The 16,688-nt window shown below is 30.9% G+C and overlaps 2 protein-coding genes and 1 long non-coding RNA gene across 3 annotated transcripts in view; all 3 read left to right on the forward strand.

Moving 5' to 3' along the window:
* LOC107469612 (protein FAR-RED IMPAIRED RESPONSE 1-like) overlaps positions 1–1,868 on the forward strand; it is a 3,648-nt gene extending 1,780 nt beyond the window's left edge. Inside the window, exons 3-4 of the mRNA XM_016088992.1 lie at positions 659–987; positions 1,107–1,868. Of these exons, the coding sequence (XP_015944478.1) occupies positions 659–987; positions 1,107–1,868 (1,091 nt within the window). The remainder of the gene's footprint in view (positions 1–658; positions 988–1,106) is intronic.
* A 34-nt stretch (positions 1,869–1,902) lies between these two features.
* On the forward strand, positions 1,903–2,462 carry LOC107469611 (uncharacterized). Its single transcript, XM_021133001.2, has 2 exons — positions 1,903–2,107; positions 2,222–2,462. The coding sequence occupies exons 1-2, from the start codon at positions 1,910–1,912 to the stop codon at positions 2,387–2,389; spliced, it is 366 nt and encodes a 121-aa protein (XP_020988660.1). The 5' UTR covers positions 1,903–1,909; the 3' UTR covers positions 2,390–2,462.
* Positions 2,463–14,740: 12,278 nt separating this feature from the next.
* LOC107469630 (uncharacterized) overlaps positions 14,741–16,688 on the forward strand; it is a 4,567-nt gene continuing 2,619 nt past the window's right edge. Inside the window, exons 1-2 of the long non-coding RNA XR_002368358.2 lie at positions 14,741–15,021; positions 16,437–16,554. This is a non-coding gene — a long non-coding RNA (uncharacterized LOC107469630). The remainder of the gene's footprint in view (positions 15,022–16,436; positions 16,555–16,688) is intronic.

The following is a 16,688-nucleotide window of genomic DNA, read 5'->3' on the forward strand; positions in this document are numbered from 1 at the left end:
GGATGTCTAATATAATAGATAAATGTCCTATATATACTAGACTAGCTTCTAGGGTTTGCATGAGTAAGTAATTGATGCATAAATCCACTTTCGGGGCTCACTTGGTGTGTGCTTGGGCTGAGCTTGATGAATTCACGTGCTAAGGCATATCTTGGCGTTGAACTTCGAGTTATGACGTGTTTTGAGCGTTCAACTCTGGATCATGACGTTTTTCTGGCGTTTAACTCCAGACAGCAGCGTGTACTTGGCGTTTAACGCCAAGTTACGTCGTCATTCTTCGAATAAAGTATGGACTATTATATATTGCTGGAAAGCCCTGGATGTCTACTTTCCAACGCCGTTGAGAGCGCGCCAATTGGAGTTCTGTAGCTCCAGAAAATCCATTTCGAGTGCAGGGAGGTCAGATTCCAACAGCATCAGCAGTCCTTTTGTCAGCCTTCTTCAGAGTTTTGCTCAAATCCCTCAATTTCAGTCAGAATTTACCTGAAATCACAGAAAAACACACAAACTCATAGTAAAGTCCAGAAATGTGAATTTAACATAAAAACTAATGAAAACATCCCTAAAAGTAGCTTAAACTTACTAAAAACTATATAAAAACAATGCCAAAAAGCGTATAAATTATCCGCTCATCAGCTGGCAAATTTATTTTGGGCAGATGGCATTTGTAGGTCCGATTATCAGTGCTTTGGAAATGTGCTTGCATTCGATACAACCTACCGGAAGAATAAGTACAGAAGGCCCTTGGTAATCTTCTCAGGTTGTAACCATCACCGCCAAACATGTATATTTGGTTTTGCCTTGGTAGAGGACGAACAGACTGCAACATATACGTGGTTGTTGCAAAACTTTCTAGAAGTCATGCTGAACAAGTCTCCTAGTGTTGTGGTCACAGACGGTGACGAAGCAATGAAGGCAGCAATTCGAGAAATCTTCCCAGATGCAACTCACCGATTATGTGGTTGGCACATTCAGAAGAATGTAACGGCAAACATAAAAAACAAAAATTTTTCCAACGACTTCAGAAGATGTTTGTATGCTCCATGGCATCCGGAAGAATTTGAAGAATATTGGGAGAATATGATAAAAAAAAATATGGGTTGGAGGAAAATGAATGGGTTCTGAGTGAATATGAGAAGAGGAAAAGTTGGGCAAGCGCTTACTTGAGGGATAAATTCTGTGCTGGATTTAGAACAACATCAAGGTGTGAGGCGATAAACAACTTCATTAAGAGGTTTATTGGCATTCGCCAAAGTCTTCTAGAGTTGGTCAAAAATCTTGAACATGCTCTTAGGGACTATAGAAACAATGAATTAGTTTCTCAATTTAAGACGCTGTATGGGGAGCCCGTTCTAACTACTGGGCTAGAAGCGTTGGAGCTTTCTGCTGCCAATTTTTACACTAGGGAGATTCTTGGAGAAGTAAAAAAGGAGATTCAAGGAGTAGTCGCATTAGATGTAATAAATGAGGAAAACATATCAACCACTGTTGTGAAAAAAATTAAGGAGTGTGACAGGAGACAACATATTTATAACGTACTTTACGATCGCAATACTGAGCATATGGAGTGTGAATGTAGTCGGTGGAGTAGTGAAGGCATTCCTTGCAGGCACATGTTTTGTGCAATGAAAAGGGTAGGTTTACCGAAGTTGCCAGATAGTCTTCTTTTGAGAAGATGGTCGAAGGATGCCAAGAAGTATCTGGATGAAAGTTCTGCTGGAGGCACTACGCAAGACAGAGAAAGAGAATTTTTAATGCGCTATGGCGCATTGTCAGTGGTAGCTACGTGGATGGTATTCTTAGGAGCTCAAGATGGTCCTTCTTTCCATGACACTATGAATGAAGTCTGTCGTTGGACCAAACACTAGAACAAAAATCTGACTTGAAAAGACAAACAACAGATTCTACCATGCCAAACTTTGTTGGTGACCCTTCGGTGGTCAAGACAAAAGGAGCACCCAAGGGGAAAAAGGAGAGGGGTAAACGGAGGTGCACTAAATGCAACAGTGCTGGTCATGTAAAGAATAAATGTCCTGTGAGGAATGATGGTGACGATTTGGGGGATAAGACTGGTAATGGCGCGCAAGCTAGCTTTGGTACCAAGGAGGTCAGTGAGATACAATATTGCATTAGTTATTATTTGATTTAAAATAAACTGGTGACCTCTATGTTGTAGTTATACTTGATAGAATTTTTGACTCCATGTATTAATTTTTCATAGGAGCTTCCCAAGGACCCTATGGCTTCTCAAGAGACATTAGCAGTGCCAAATACAGAAGTAAATGTACCTATGCAGCAAGAGTCTGGGCTAGGTGATTCAGGATTGATTAATGGCCATGAGAATCCCATCCCACTGTATGGAAGTCATCAGTGGCTATTACAGGTATAAATTTAAAGAGATGAATAATTGCATTGAGAGAAACTTAGTGTTTTGGTAAGTCTTAAACTATTTGAAATCACATTATAATTCGCTGAAGTCATTTTTATTTCTCTCAAATTTATTTGTGATGTGGAGAACAGGTTGTACAATAAGGACATTATTCGAAGTTCAATGGAATGCAGTAGCATGTATTTGTATATACTCATGAGAGTATGGTTTAAGATGTTAGTTAAATTCTTGGATTTCAATAAGACTTTGCTTTGAGGTTGATAAATTTTTAATATTTAAATTTTTAGATATTTATCATAACTTGTCATTGTTACACTCGGCTGAAATATGCAGAAAGTTTCAATAGTTTTTGATTTATATAAGTAAAATCTTATTGATTCTTATTCATGCTAAAATTCAAAAGGGTCTCTTGTACAGTTGCAAAATCTACGACTAGAATAGTCTATGCTATACCACTGCAGGTAACACTAGTAGTGAAATCAAATTCTGAACCACAAATTGAACCTCTTATGCCAGCTAATAAATTGCAACATTAAATATCAGAAGTTTTTGTTGGATGTGAAAATGTGAATGGATTATAGCAAATAATTGATTTTGTGCTGTTGCCCTTTTATTAATTCCTGAAATTTTTGTTGAAATTTTCTTGCTGCTGCTAAAATAGAAATCAATTCATTATTGAAATTTTTGTTTAGCTTTATTGATTTCAGGTTTAGTGTGATTAGGGATTACTAGTTATTGTTTTGTAACGGATTGTTGCTGAATGTAAAAAATGGAAATCAAATCAAGTGTTGTATGTTGTTGAAAGATAATTTTTGGTGAAGAAACTAAAATGGAAATCAAATCAAATGGCTTAATTATTAGGTAATTGTCCTGAATATTAGTTTCACCAAAAATCTCAAAGAAACTAAAATGCTTCTGTTGTTCTTGTTGAATTAAATCGATGAAAGATAAAATGAGAAAGTTTAATTTACAGGCGAACTTCTGTTAGGTAAACCACCTGTAAAACCTTCACTCTTTGAAACTTCCCACTGCTGTTCTGTCTACATCAGCTAAGGCCAAAGCAAGGGCTACGAAAGCTGAAGAACAGAAGGCCAATGCTGAAAGTTCATCCGAGTCTGCATCAGTTGCTTCGGGAAATGGGAAAGGGAAGTCTTCAATTGAAAAGGATGGAGACGCCAGGCAGGTGTCTTTATTATAAATGAAGGCTTCTTTAGAACTCTCTGAATTAAAAGCTGAAAACAATGTTTTTCATTTTCGTAGTTTTTTAAACTGAGAATCCTGACATTGGAACACCGAATGACTACATGGTTTAATTTTAGTATTGGAAACATGAAATGTAAACAGAAAAACATGTTTTGGAATTAAACTGACTCCAGTGTTTTTACATCTCTTGTAAAATTAGCCCTATATAATAACATCTTGTTGACTACACTGTATTATTGTCTCAGATACATGCACCCTTACATGTATGCAGGACAGCAGATACGTGCCAGTTAAGTTGGCACCTTCAGGATTTGTGCTTCTTAAAGACTTGCGCCCCAGTGAGCCTGAAGTGCGGTTGCAGAGTACTGCATCAGCAATGGCTATTGACAAGGAACCTCAACCATTTGAGTACTCCTCCTAGGTCCGGCACTGATTAGCAAAGCTCAAATTTGCGGTGGTTAGATAATTGGTTATTCGGAGGAAAAGCAACTACACAAATGGTTTAAGTGACTACACTGTGAACTCGTTCTTACTATATGCAGTTTGATTGTTGGTTGTAATAGCATCTGAATTGGTTTTGTAGTAAAATATGAACAAAACTAAGAAAATTGAGACTTTGAGAGTGATTCCTCTTATATGCATACTCTGTTAATTGTTAAATGCAGCTTCCAGAGCCGTTTAGTGTTATTTTCACATGGTTTGCCGCTGATCCCCTCCTTGTGTGGTTGGCTCAGTCACTTACAGGTGCTATTATAAAGGATTCTGTGATTCTAGAGGTAAAAAAATTTCTGTAAAACTGTTTATATTTTGATGTTATACGGACAGATGGGTAGTACGCGAAGATATATATAAGACACACAAATGGATAGTGACAAATTTTATCAGGTCAGAAAACAGTGGTGATAAATCACTATTATAGTTACAGCACCACACCATGTATATTCAGCACCACACCTTTACTTAATTATATATATATATATATATTTTCAGTACTAACCGGCATGTTTGTGTTGGTGTAGTGGCGAGCCATGACTCTGCCTGATAGATACATTGAGCATTGATCTCAGTAGGATCAAACTCAAGCAGCGGGGTTGAGTTCAAACCATATCGCAGCTACTGCTTTGACGTTAACCAATGTTTTTTTTGTGTGTATTTTATTATTTTTTATCTAAAATATCACCTTATATTAGCCAAGTTATACCACATTACTTTGATATATATTATTCTACTTTTATCAGTGAATTCGCCAATAATGAGATGTATACACCTTTGGTTGCTCTGTGTTCAGGTAAATGTCACTAACATACCAAAGTGAACTATTCCATGAATCATAAATTATACACTATAAATATCATCTCACGCACCAAATTTTTCAAGATAATAACAAGAATAAAAAAAATCCTAAGTGCAAGATATAAATCATTATAAATAATAAAAAATCCATATATTTAAAAAGTCAAAGAAATAAGTGCAAGATATAAAGTTAGCTTGTATTTTAAAGAAAAATAAAATAGCCTAATTCAATCCATAATTTCTAATAAAAAAAGTTTTTAACGTCTTAAGTTTGCATGACAGACTGCTGTATCTTTTTAGTCCAGTCAGTGACAGCAAGCTTCTCTATGATATCATGCTTTGAGTTATTTTTGTTATTCACCAAATCCACAGCTAGACGCATCCTTGTGTAATAAAAAATAACCTAACAGACAATATCAATGATATTACAAAATGGAACAAACATAACTTCATTAATAATGTTATTTTTCTTACCCATGTCTTATTACCGAGGCTCCAATAGCGAGTGAGTTGCATCCATTGAGCGACCCACAATTCAATGCACATATTAACAAAAGAAAAATAACAAAATAACAAACCGCCAGAAAATTGAATTTTTACTTTGATAAATGGTAAATTTAAACATACGATTCGGCAGATTGTTGCGGGACAGCTGGTTCTCTGACTTTATACTTTGAAAATTGAATGTTTCTAAAGGAAGGTGTTTCACCAAAATTCTTTTCGGATAAAAATTCCTCTAGGTAATTTAACAAAGTGTTAATGGCACTCATACGCTCTATCACCAATGTGCCCTTTTTGAAAGAGTTCAGATATCTCACGACCTCGTTAAGTAAATCAACCACTATGAAAAACCAATGGCTATTGAGGTGAACTGGCACAAAAATCTACAACAACATCTGAAAATAACCTTAACTAAAAACAGTCATAAAATATTATTATATGAATTAATTGAAAGTTCAACAAAATTAATGAACCTGATGTAAAGTGGCAAGGTCTCCCATGAAGTTATCCTTGATGTATTTCATTGTGCGAACACAGTTCTGTTTCGGGCTTAACACAATTTGCTGCCATGAATATTAAACTAAGTTAGGAATCTTATTATGTTAATTTCTAGTCTACCTGAGAAGATATATTAAATTTGAAGACTAAATTTCGATACGCCAAGGGACTTACAGAAAATATCAGTGGCAGAAATCATTGGTTAGCATATTTGTATCCTTTTGGCCCAAAATATCCTTTGGTGAGCATCGAACAAACTAAGGTAAGGACCTATGGAGTACAAAAAATCAGAGTTATTCTACACCAATCCAAATTTAATGTTTTTACAAGGATAATAAATAAATAAATATTACAAAACTAATTCTTACATCACCAATTATTGGCTTGCCGGGCATTATAGTCAGAAGAGTCTTGCGTGTGCCACTACAATGATCGTTTGGAACAAGCACTTCCCTAAATTCATAAAATTAGAATATTATACTATAGTGGTATAGTAGATTATAAAAAAATTATATGACAAATTAAATATTAATTAAAAAATAAGTTAATTTTACTTACTCTGGATCCATATTGTTTCCAAATATGTAGGCAGCAATGGCCAATTCTTTATTAAAAAATTTCATCTCTTTAGTTGGCCGAAATAAAAGGTCCAAACACTAAAAAAAATAGCAACAAAAAAAAAGTTTAGTACTCATTTATTTTGATCAACAAAAAGTAAAAAAAATACAATAATAAAAATATAAATAATTTATAAGTTCAATCTTTTTTTATTACCAACTATGATTACTAACCGTCTTTACATGTCATTTGTTTAATCTTTCTTATGTTTTAAAAAGTTTGACTATGTCTATATACTCAAAGTGTACACACAAAATCGGCCAAATATTTTTTTTGCGTATTAAAAATAAAAAATTTTTCATAGACTAACGGTTTTCAAATAGTTAAGTACTCACACGTGGCATGTCATCCCCGTCCATATTTGGATCGTGGTTGTCGTAGTAAATCCATGAAAACCCCGGAGAATGCTTTTCCGCAAATTGCAATTCTTTCTGCAACTCCAAAAAATATGGTAATTATTTTAGACGTCGTTACTTATTTGTCAATAATATCATCTCAAATGACACGACATTAATAAAATCATTATAAATATCAGCAAATAAAATTTAGCTCCCTAATATTAATGAGGGTTCTAATCAACCTTCTAATGTCACTAACAGGCACAATTTGATGACCAAAGAAAAAATCGGTACTCACGAGCCTAAAATACTCAACAATGAAGATAGACATCATGTCTAATGAAAAGGAGATAAGTTGAGGAAGAGATTGTATTTAATGACTTAACATTAATATAGCAATATGTGAGAATACTAAAAAGTTCTTCACCCCTAAATGGTATTTAATGGTTGTTATTTAAAAATAAAAAGATAAAATCTTAACTGCCTTGACCGGTAATCCACGCTTTTTTCCCTTGCACCTCCAAGTACTCTTCTTTGTGACTGGTTCGTCACCCAATTACATTGAGGGATTGGCATCAAGTATTTCTTTCAAAGGGTCTGACAGTAGAGTAACAGGAGTATTTGAAAGCTTTCTGCGTTTCAAAGTGTCCGACGGCGATTTAACAATTGGAGTATTAATTGAAAGCTTTGCACCGTCACTCCCACTTTTTGGTGAAGAACCAACCGTTTTCACAATTTCTGGGAGAACTGCTGTTATCCCTTGCACAACAGCTTCGCGAATCATCGTCGACAGTGCCTCAGCAACACCCTTTCCAAGCTACAAGATGCCATACAATAAGACGCGTTACTTGTATACAAAGGTTATAACGCAGCAACTATAAACATCACAAAAGATAATTAAAGACATGTTAAATAGAGTATGCTAAGAAAGTAATGCATATTCGGGTATTGTAGTCCAAAAAATGGATTACCTTCTCATCCAAGGCAGAAAAATCCATGTCTAATTCTTCCTTAGAAGTTACAGAGGCATCCAGTGAGAACTGCTCAAGCCAAATAAATTTCAGTATTTTTATTAGACTAAAAAAACTACTAAACATAATTTACAAGAGACTAATAATCCTATCATTTAACAAAAACAAGCGTGATTACCTTACTCATATTCTCTACTGCTCTGATCTGCAGTGATTGAAAAAAAAGTGTTAGATTTAAAACTTCATAATAAACACTGTTATTTATAGAGATAACTAACAAAGATAACGAAAATTTTTTTTTTTAAATAAGAATATCCTAATAAATGCAAAAAGATATCTAATTTTTAAATTAAATCCAATTTTTTGTCAAGATATTGTAACAAATAACTAAGATATTTAATTTTTTTATTTGATATTCAAATTTAAATTTAAATTCAAACTAGTATTTTTTCAAATTATTTATTCTTATAAGTAAAAAACGTATGAAAATTTACTCCTTTTTATTTTTTTAGTAAATGATTAAAAAATAAAAAATTTGTCTTAGCATTATTCTTAGAGTATATGATTATATTATTAGAAAAAAATAAATATTCTCATTTATTACTAATGATTATATTATTAGAAAAAAGTAAATATTCTCATTTATTACTATTATACCTTTTTAAAATTATACGATAATTTGATAAATTATTTGTTTTTAAATTATAAATTCAAATAATTGTATTATTAATGAATTTTTTTTCTATTAATATAAATATTATGCAATTATTTTATGATAGTTAGTTAAAAATTTTTTACCGAAAACATCTCTATAGAAAAGTTAGCAACTTTGCAAATTTTTGCATAATAAAATCATTGGAGCTTACGATGATACATATACACTAGATAACACTCATATTTTTTGTTATTTTGAAGAATGTTGTTTTTTTGTTTTCAATTTATTCTTTCATTTTTTTGTTAGATTTAATCATATTTATGGGCATTTTTTTATTCTTTTATTTTTATTATATTTAATATTAAATTTTTAATACAAATTGTTATATACCTTGTTATATTTAATTTTTATATCAAATAGTTATCTCATTATTTTTTAATTTATTCTTTTATTACTTTGACTTTATTTTCTTTTAGTACCATATTAAGTTCACATTAATAAATGAGTTCAAATTACAGTTCAGAATCCATCCCAACGATCATAACCTTAAGTTATTAAACTGTTAACGAACCAAATTACAAAAACGATTTGTCTTGACTCAGTTACAAATCTATAAACGAATCAAATTCAAGTTGTCACTATTATATAATACTGTATTAAAATTGCATTAAATCATTAGTATTTTATTTTAGATTTGTTCCTGATAAAAAATATTATCTAAATTTATTTAACACTATAATATTGTATCATAAGTAGGCTAACTAATAACATTAAGTAAAAAAAATAATGAATTAAAAATATTATTTTTCTTCTGCTACTTGGAATTATAGTTGGTGTAGCAAATTTTTTTTGTAAGTATTAATATAGTATTAATATATTTTTTTTTCTTCCAAAAACCTTTTTACCTAAATGAAAGTATCTTTACAATATACTATTAATATTTTGTAAAATAATATATTATTATAACTATTTATAATATCTTGGATTTCTTATCTTTATCTTTTTATAACTAGTAATATTTTTGTGTAAGTACACAAACATATTCTTAGTTTTTTTTTATTTATTTTTTCTATAAACATATTACAATTGTTAGTATTCTATCGTAGTTAAGAAAATGGTTTGAATTTGAGTGATTTTTGTACATTCAGTCTGATCAGAGTATTTTTATTGTTTGTGGTTGCAAACACAATGTTAATGTATAAATATCTAAGGTCTAGAATTTAATACCATAGATATTATTTGAATAACTGAATTCTAATATTAGAATTATATTAGTTTAATCTCTAGAAAACTGTTCTAATTTAATAATAGTTGTATTATACATAAATTATACTAGTTATATTACAATTATACCTAATTATTTGTTCTTAGCCTAAAGAATCAAAGGAAATAAGACAGATAAATCCTTGACTTTTTAAATTTTTGACAAATACATTCCTAACAAAATTTAAATACAAAATTTGTTGGAAAAATTTTAACATTTTAGTATAAAACTATTGTCTATATATTAAATTAGTCATGATTTATCCCAAATATTTTTATTATTCCAAAATAAATTTTTTTCCTAAAATAACCTTAATTATATAACTTATGAAAAGGTACAGCTTTTTGTTTCTAAGACTCAATTCCAAAACCTCCTGATCAAAATATGAAATAATCATCATAATAATTAACATCTCATTTATTATTATACATTTTTTTGAAAATTGGATTAATAGATACATTAGTGTTTATTTATACACCAGTCTTTTATAGCAACTGAAATTTTTTCCTTTGCAAAATGGATTTACTGTGTTTTAACATTATTCATATATTAGGAACATTATTTTTTAATTCACACAAAAGTATAGAATAACACAAAATAAAAGTAAAACTAAACAAAATTCGATAGAATACATATACGCTAGATAACACTTATATTTTTTGTTATTTTGAAGAACGTTATTTTTTGTTTCAAATTTATCCTTTCGTATTTTTTGTTAGATTTAATCATATTTATGGTAAAAATTAATAAAAAATCACATAAAATAAAAAATCATATTTTTTCTCGTAAGATTAAGGTATATTAAATATTCAAATAAAACAAATATTGAACGTAACTTAGAAGTCTATGGCTCTTCTTTATATAATTCTTTAATTTTAGAAAATTTTAGTTTTAGAGTGTCTTCTCCCTCGTATCACATCTAGCTAGGTTACCTTGGCAAAAATCCAATCCTTTTTCGGAACTTAAATAATTGACTTATATTTTATTTAACACTATTTCGGATATAGCCTTTCAAACACTTGATTAGGAATAGGATTCAAAAGCTTCTCAATTTCCTATTATAAAATCATTTTTATTCATACATTATATAATACATGAGAGAGAGAAAGGGTTGGTTAGCTATGGCTCTGCAAGTGCCAGAGTCTGCCACCATTGGAACCTAGCAACCAGCAAGCCAACAACCCAATTCATGGAACTGAACTGTTTATACAAGTTGTACAATTCTTTTCCATCCAATCGGTACCCAGTGACCACCCTTGTATTTTCATGCAGCATTAAATTGGCCACCCTGAGAAACCTGGCTCTCTTTGTCATCATCGGAGGCACCAAGCGAACTGTCCCTCAAGGAATTTACAGATGAATGATGTGAGAGAATATCTTTATCTGGCCTGCCAGAAACAGCATGTGTTAAACCTTCTCAAGAGCCAGACCTTTTGTACTGATAAACATCCAAATTTAGTTTGTCTGAGATCTTCAATGGAGACTTATGTTTAATTGGTTTTTTTCGTCCTTGAACAAATTCAAAAGCACAAATAAGCCCATCTGTCCAAAGGTTATTTCCAGGGTTGGATTCTCCAGTATTATAGGTGCTATTGCTTTCTGATTTTTGGTGTTTTACTGAGGAACGTGGTTGGTCTTTCATGTAACTCATTTTCTCAGCTCTTCATGAAGCTAATGTAGCGAAATTACATTAGACCTTTACTTGAACACCACTCTTGTATGAGCAAACTTCTACACAAAACATGCTGTTTGAAAAGCTTTTGATTTCAACCATGGGTTCGACAACCAACAGCAACCCCACTGATTATTTATAAATCAATGCTGCAATCCTCAAACTGAAGGGAAAGATGTTAGTTTTAAATATAGCACAGTCGGATATTCTAAAATCAAAGAAAAATTGAGCAATTAGCTATCTTAGAGAACTATCAAACAGAATTTATCGGCGAAAGCACAAGAATAAGCAGAACTTCAATACTCCAGCTTAGATAATAGTACATTAGATTAGGTTAGGTGTACTTTTTAAGTTAGATTCTAGCATATCAAACTACATTATCTCTGTTGATACTGCATAGTGTATTTATTGATCAGAATTCAAATCACCTCTTAATTAAACCGGAAATAATGCATAACCATAACCATTTATTTTAACTAGTAATGCTATTGCTTGAACAATGAATCAATCAACCTATCCATCTAACAGTTGTTTCTCGTTCGTTCCTCTTAAGTCGCACCAATTCAGATCATGCTTCAAAAAATAGAAACAAAACAACAAATTGGCAACTAGAAGACAAGGAATTAACAATCTAATTAACAATAAAGAAAAACGAAAACAAAAAATTACATATAAAAAATATTTAAAAAATAAGAAAGGGAAACGGAACGTACCAAACAGGTAGATGAAAGTGCGAAGTGGCTCCGAATCCTGAAAGGAAAGTGAGCTTAAGATTGAGGCGATGAGCAAAGAGATGAGCTCGAGCTTCAGTGAGAAAAGGCAGAGGAACCAGACGTTAGGGCTAGAATTTTTTAATTTTCGAGTTACCTTGATAGATTAGGGAGAGATTAACCTTGGATTTGGGCTTGGGCAAGGATAAGGGATTAGGGTTAGAATTTATTTTAGGGACTTAATTGTATTTTTAAATTATTAAGAATTTAAATGTTTGTAAAATAAAAAATTAAGGGTATATTTGTTTTTTTATAAAAAAATTTAAATATAATTTAATTTATCTTGTGTAAATCGATCGGAATAAATCGGATCTAATAATTATAATACGAACAATTGGGTTTATTATTTTTTTATAATAAAGTGATTTTATTCTGATTTATTAAAAAATAGTTTATTAACCGATTTAATAAAGATGTTCAATCATATTATGACACGTATACACGTCTTTAAAAAAATACATTTTTGTGTCTTTATGTAAGTGGCCTCCATTTAATAATATACTTTAGTCTATATTTTTAAATATTGATAACTAATTAATAACAAAAAATAATAAATTCTGATGACCTTCTAATATTTTTCATAAAAATTGTCCAAATAATCTAAAATTATTTTATTCAATATTTATTAATTCATGCTAAAATAAGAGATTTTAATGTTTAAAAATATAACACCTTAAACTAATTTTTATAATTATAATCAATCATTTTGATATTGAGGATCGTCTTTTGGTTTGATAATCGTTAAGAAAAGATTAATAGATAGATGGAATATTTGAAAGACTATTAAGTCCAATTTTAAGGGATATTATATTTAAAATTTTTTAAAAATTAAAATAAAATAAATAATTTTTTAAGAAATGATAATTGATTTTACTAAAATTTTTTTGTTATAGGGAATGTAAAATTATTGGTTAGTATGAATTGTGATTAATTGTAGTTAATCGATGGTGAAATGAATTTTGGTCAATTAATAGAACTCAATTAATTAGCATTATAGATATTCAATTTTTAAACTTCTTTACTAAAAAAGTTATCATTGTTTTCGCAATTTCTGTAATTTATTATGAGTTTTTTTTCTTATTCAAAAATTGGTTTAACGAAAGAGAAAAAAAAATGTATCGTCTCAATAATCAAACTAACATTTTATACACATTATTTAACTTCATTTTTAGGTTTAACTAATGATNTATAATATTTTTATCTAATTTTTTATCAGATTTTTTAAACATAAAATTTCAACTTCTTCAATCCATTTACCAATTTCTTTTGTAACTTTGTAACACATTTAAATTTTTTTAACCATTAAATCTAAATAAATTAGTTTAAATCTAACAAAAATTAATTTTTATTAGTGAGAGCGTATTAAACACACTCCAACTTTCCACTAACGCAAACGTTCCGCACTTTTTAATATAAATACCTTCTTATTGTGTTCATTCTTCTTTGTCACGTATTTCTTTTTCGTCATTGTTTTTTATCGTTGCATTTTTCCTTCTCTTTTCTGGTGATTTTGTAGTATTATGCGCTTTTTCTTTTTTTTTTGATTTTTTTTTTATTTTTATCCTTGTTAAAATGATAAAATAAGAAGAATTATAAGAATGTGAAATAAGAAGAAAAAGATGAACAAAAAAAAAAAGACAATAATAATGATGATGAAAAGGAGAATGAAAAGTTTTGAATTATATAAAATTTATCAAAAAATAACATCAAAACTTTTTAATTATGACAAAAAACTTTTCAATTTTCACACCAAAATTTATTAATCGTGTCGTTTTCAAATAAAAATGATATACTTGTTTTTAATGGTTTGTTATCATTTGTCCTGAGTAAGTTGAAGGGCAAATGAGTGTAATGATTAGGTTATGGGTTGTAGTTCACTATCTTATGTATTTTGCTTGTCCCTTCAGGCCCTTTCAAAATTACATCAGCGATACTTTTAACTGTATTGAATAGAACCAAGGTATACATTTTTTTGAGACTTAAATATGTCTAGTTCTTTACATGATTGGTACCATCCGCTTTTATCATTTTCTCTTCTAGAAGATAAGGGAAAAAAATATACATAAGTGGGATGAGCATGATTAAATATGTCTAGTTCTTACCTGTATAGTGTGATGTTTATGCTGCCATTACATGGTTACCAAGGATATAATTCATGCTGTGCTCGATGGCTTCAATGGCATGTTTCTAACTTATATAGTTGGAATTTTTGTTCCTTTTACTGCATAATTTATTTATTATATTCGAATTGGTTTATATTTAAACAATTTGAAGCTTTCTACCTTGCTGTAGTTGCAAACTTGAAATTAAGACTTCAATCAAAGTACACTAATCTGTAATGCTTAGGCCAAGCTTAGCTCAGTTGGTGACTAACTAACTAAAAATTGCTCAATATTCAAAGTTATTTTACATTTTTACCTCCTCGCGTTACTCTTGATTGCTAATTACTATATCATTTGAATGTAATGATGAGTTTAAGTCAAAATTGATTGTGTGAATTTGGCAACCAGTAGATGTTATCTAACAGCAATTATTTTTGATGAATAGCTACATTTATTTTATGACCCTTGTTAGACATGTTATCTAACAGCAATTCTTCGCCGTTCAGTACTACTACTGCAGAGATGAGATGAAAGATGGCGTTTGCAGATCTGAATCTGAATCTCTAGGAAGTTAGCATTTGTCGTTCGCCACCTCTGAGCTCGTCTCCGATCTGCTCTCTTTTGCTCTTCTGTGCCTCTCTCCGCCATTCCTCTATTTTTGCTTCAAATCTGCTCTCGCCGCCGCTGCTCTGCTCTCTGCTCCGATCCCCCAGTCTCCGTCACTGCCTCTGAACTCTCTCGCCTTCGGTCAGTTCTCTCCACTGATCTGCTCTCGTCTAGTTTCTGTGCCTCTCTCAAAATCTTGTTTTCTGATTAATCGATTATTGATGACTTGATGTGTTAACATATATGGATTCAACTTTTTAAATTTCTTTGTTAGATTAGCTTTGATATTTCCTCTTTATGAGATGTAAATTCAATGTGTGATTAAATTCAACAGGAGCTCTTTAATCTCTGGGCTCTTTTCGGTAACCATTTCTTCTCTTTCAACCACAATATTCAAAATGTTCGATGAAATGTTTCAACCAAATTTGTTATTTTTTTTTTCTTTTCATTCTCTTATTTCTATTGCTATTGCAGTACAAGTTTGACATTAAAAATGCTCTTATCAATAGGTTTTATTATAGTCTCTGCTTTGATGTTTTACTTTTGTTCATATTATTATTGTGAATTAGCTTTTCAATTGAGTATTTAACAATGCTTTTAATTGGCTCTGAGTTTATATTGTGGATTAGTCATAGGTAGAATTTGTGGTTTCAATCTAATCTTGTAACCAACTTCAGAGTTGCAGCTCTGGTTTTGTGCAATGCAAAATTTATGATAATATATGATGTTCTGCTTCTGCCTCAGTTCTCCGAGTCTATGACGAATTATAGCATATTTGGTGATAATTGTCTGTCTGTTATTAATGAGTGTACATTCTTGGTGGTTCATACTCTCTCTGCACTAGTTGAATCAATCTTAATCTTTTTTGTATATGTTTGGAATAGAACTATGTTATGTATCTTTGTGAAATGTTTCCTTGCAATTAATTAAGGAAAACTACTGGGTACGTTAGCTGCATTTCTAATTGTGTCTCTTCCTCTTTTGCATTTCTAATAGTTGATAGTGATTAGCCCTATTTGGATTTTTCAAGTTAAAATAAGACTTACAATTCTGATTTACAGCGAGCAGAGGTTAAAATATATAAATAACCAATCTGCTACCTTCCTTGGATGTTTGTTAAGCTGATATAATTGATGGAATATGATCCATCACTTCTATGAGAAGACTCTATATCCAACATTTTCTGCCTATGCATGAATGCTGGCTGCTTCGGCAGAGGAAGATTAACAATTTCACTATTAAGCATTGAAATTACTGCAGTCATAGTAGGCCTATCCCTTGCAAGTTCTTGCACGCACAAAAGCCCAATGTGAATGTACCTCATTATATCTGCAAGACTACTCATGTTTGCTACTTCTGGATCTATTAGAGCTGTAATCTTATCATCATTCCACAATTTCCATGCCTATAAACATCAAGAATCACATGAACTATCTAGTTAGTTAAACTTTAAAGTAACCTTTTGATGGCTTGAAGTGTCACTTACAATCTACTGTGTCTAGGTTAGGTCTTGTGTTTATATATTAATCTATCGATTCTCATGGTATTGTTTCTAGGCTGAGGAGAGGCACACTGAGATTCTAGGCCGCCTTCTCTACACCACAAAATTGGTTGCAAAGCAAGAAGGCCTTGACGATGGCTTCAAAATTGTAATCAACGATGGACCAAAAGGCTGTAAGTGTTCCTATCAATGTCAATATGGGAACTCTTATCAAATCAATCATCTTGTATGAGTTATGGTTATTATTATTATTATTATTATTATTATTATTATTATTATTATTATTATTATTATTATTATCAATTTT

This window comes from Arachis duranensis, chromosome 10 (genome assembly GCF_000817695.3).
Source record: "Arachis duranensis cultivar V14167 chromosome 10, aradu.V14167.gnm2.J7QH, whole genome shotgun sequence".
Classification (NCBI taxonomy): Eukaryota; Viridiplantae; Streptophyta; class Magnoliopsida; order Fabales; family Fabaceae; genus Arachis; species Arachis duranensis.

Coding starts and splice junctions, on each gene's coding strand:
- LOC107469611 (XM_021133001.2), top strand. CDS start 1,910: ATGCCAAACTTTGTTGGTGACCCTTCGGTGGTCAAGACAAAAGGAGCA. Junction 2,108..2,221: donor CTAGCTTTGGTACCAAGGAG/GTCAGTGAGATA, acceptor AATTTTTCATAG/GAGCTTCCCAAGGACCCTAT.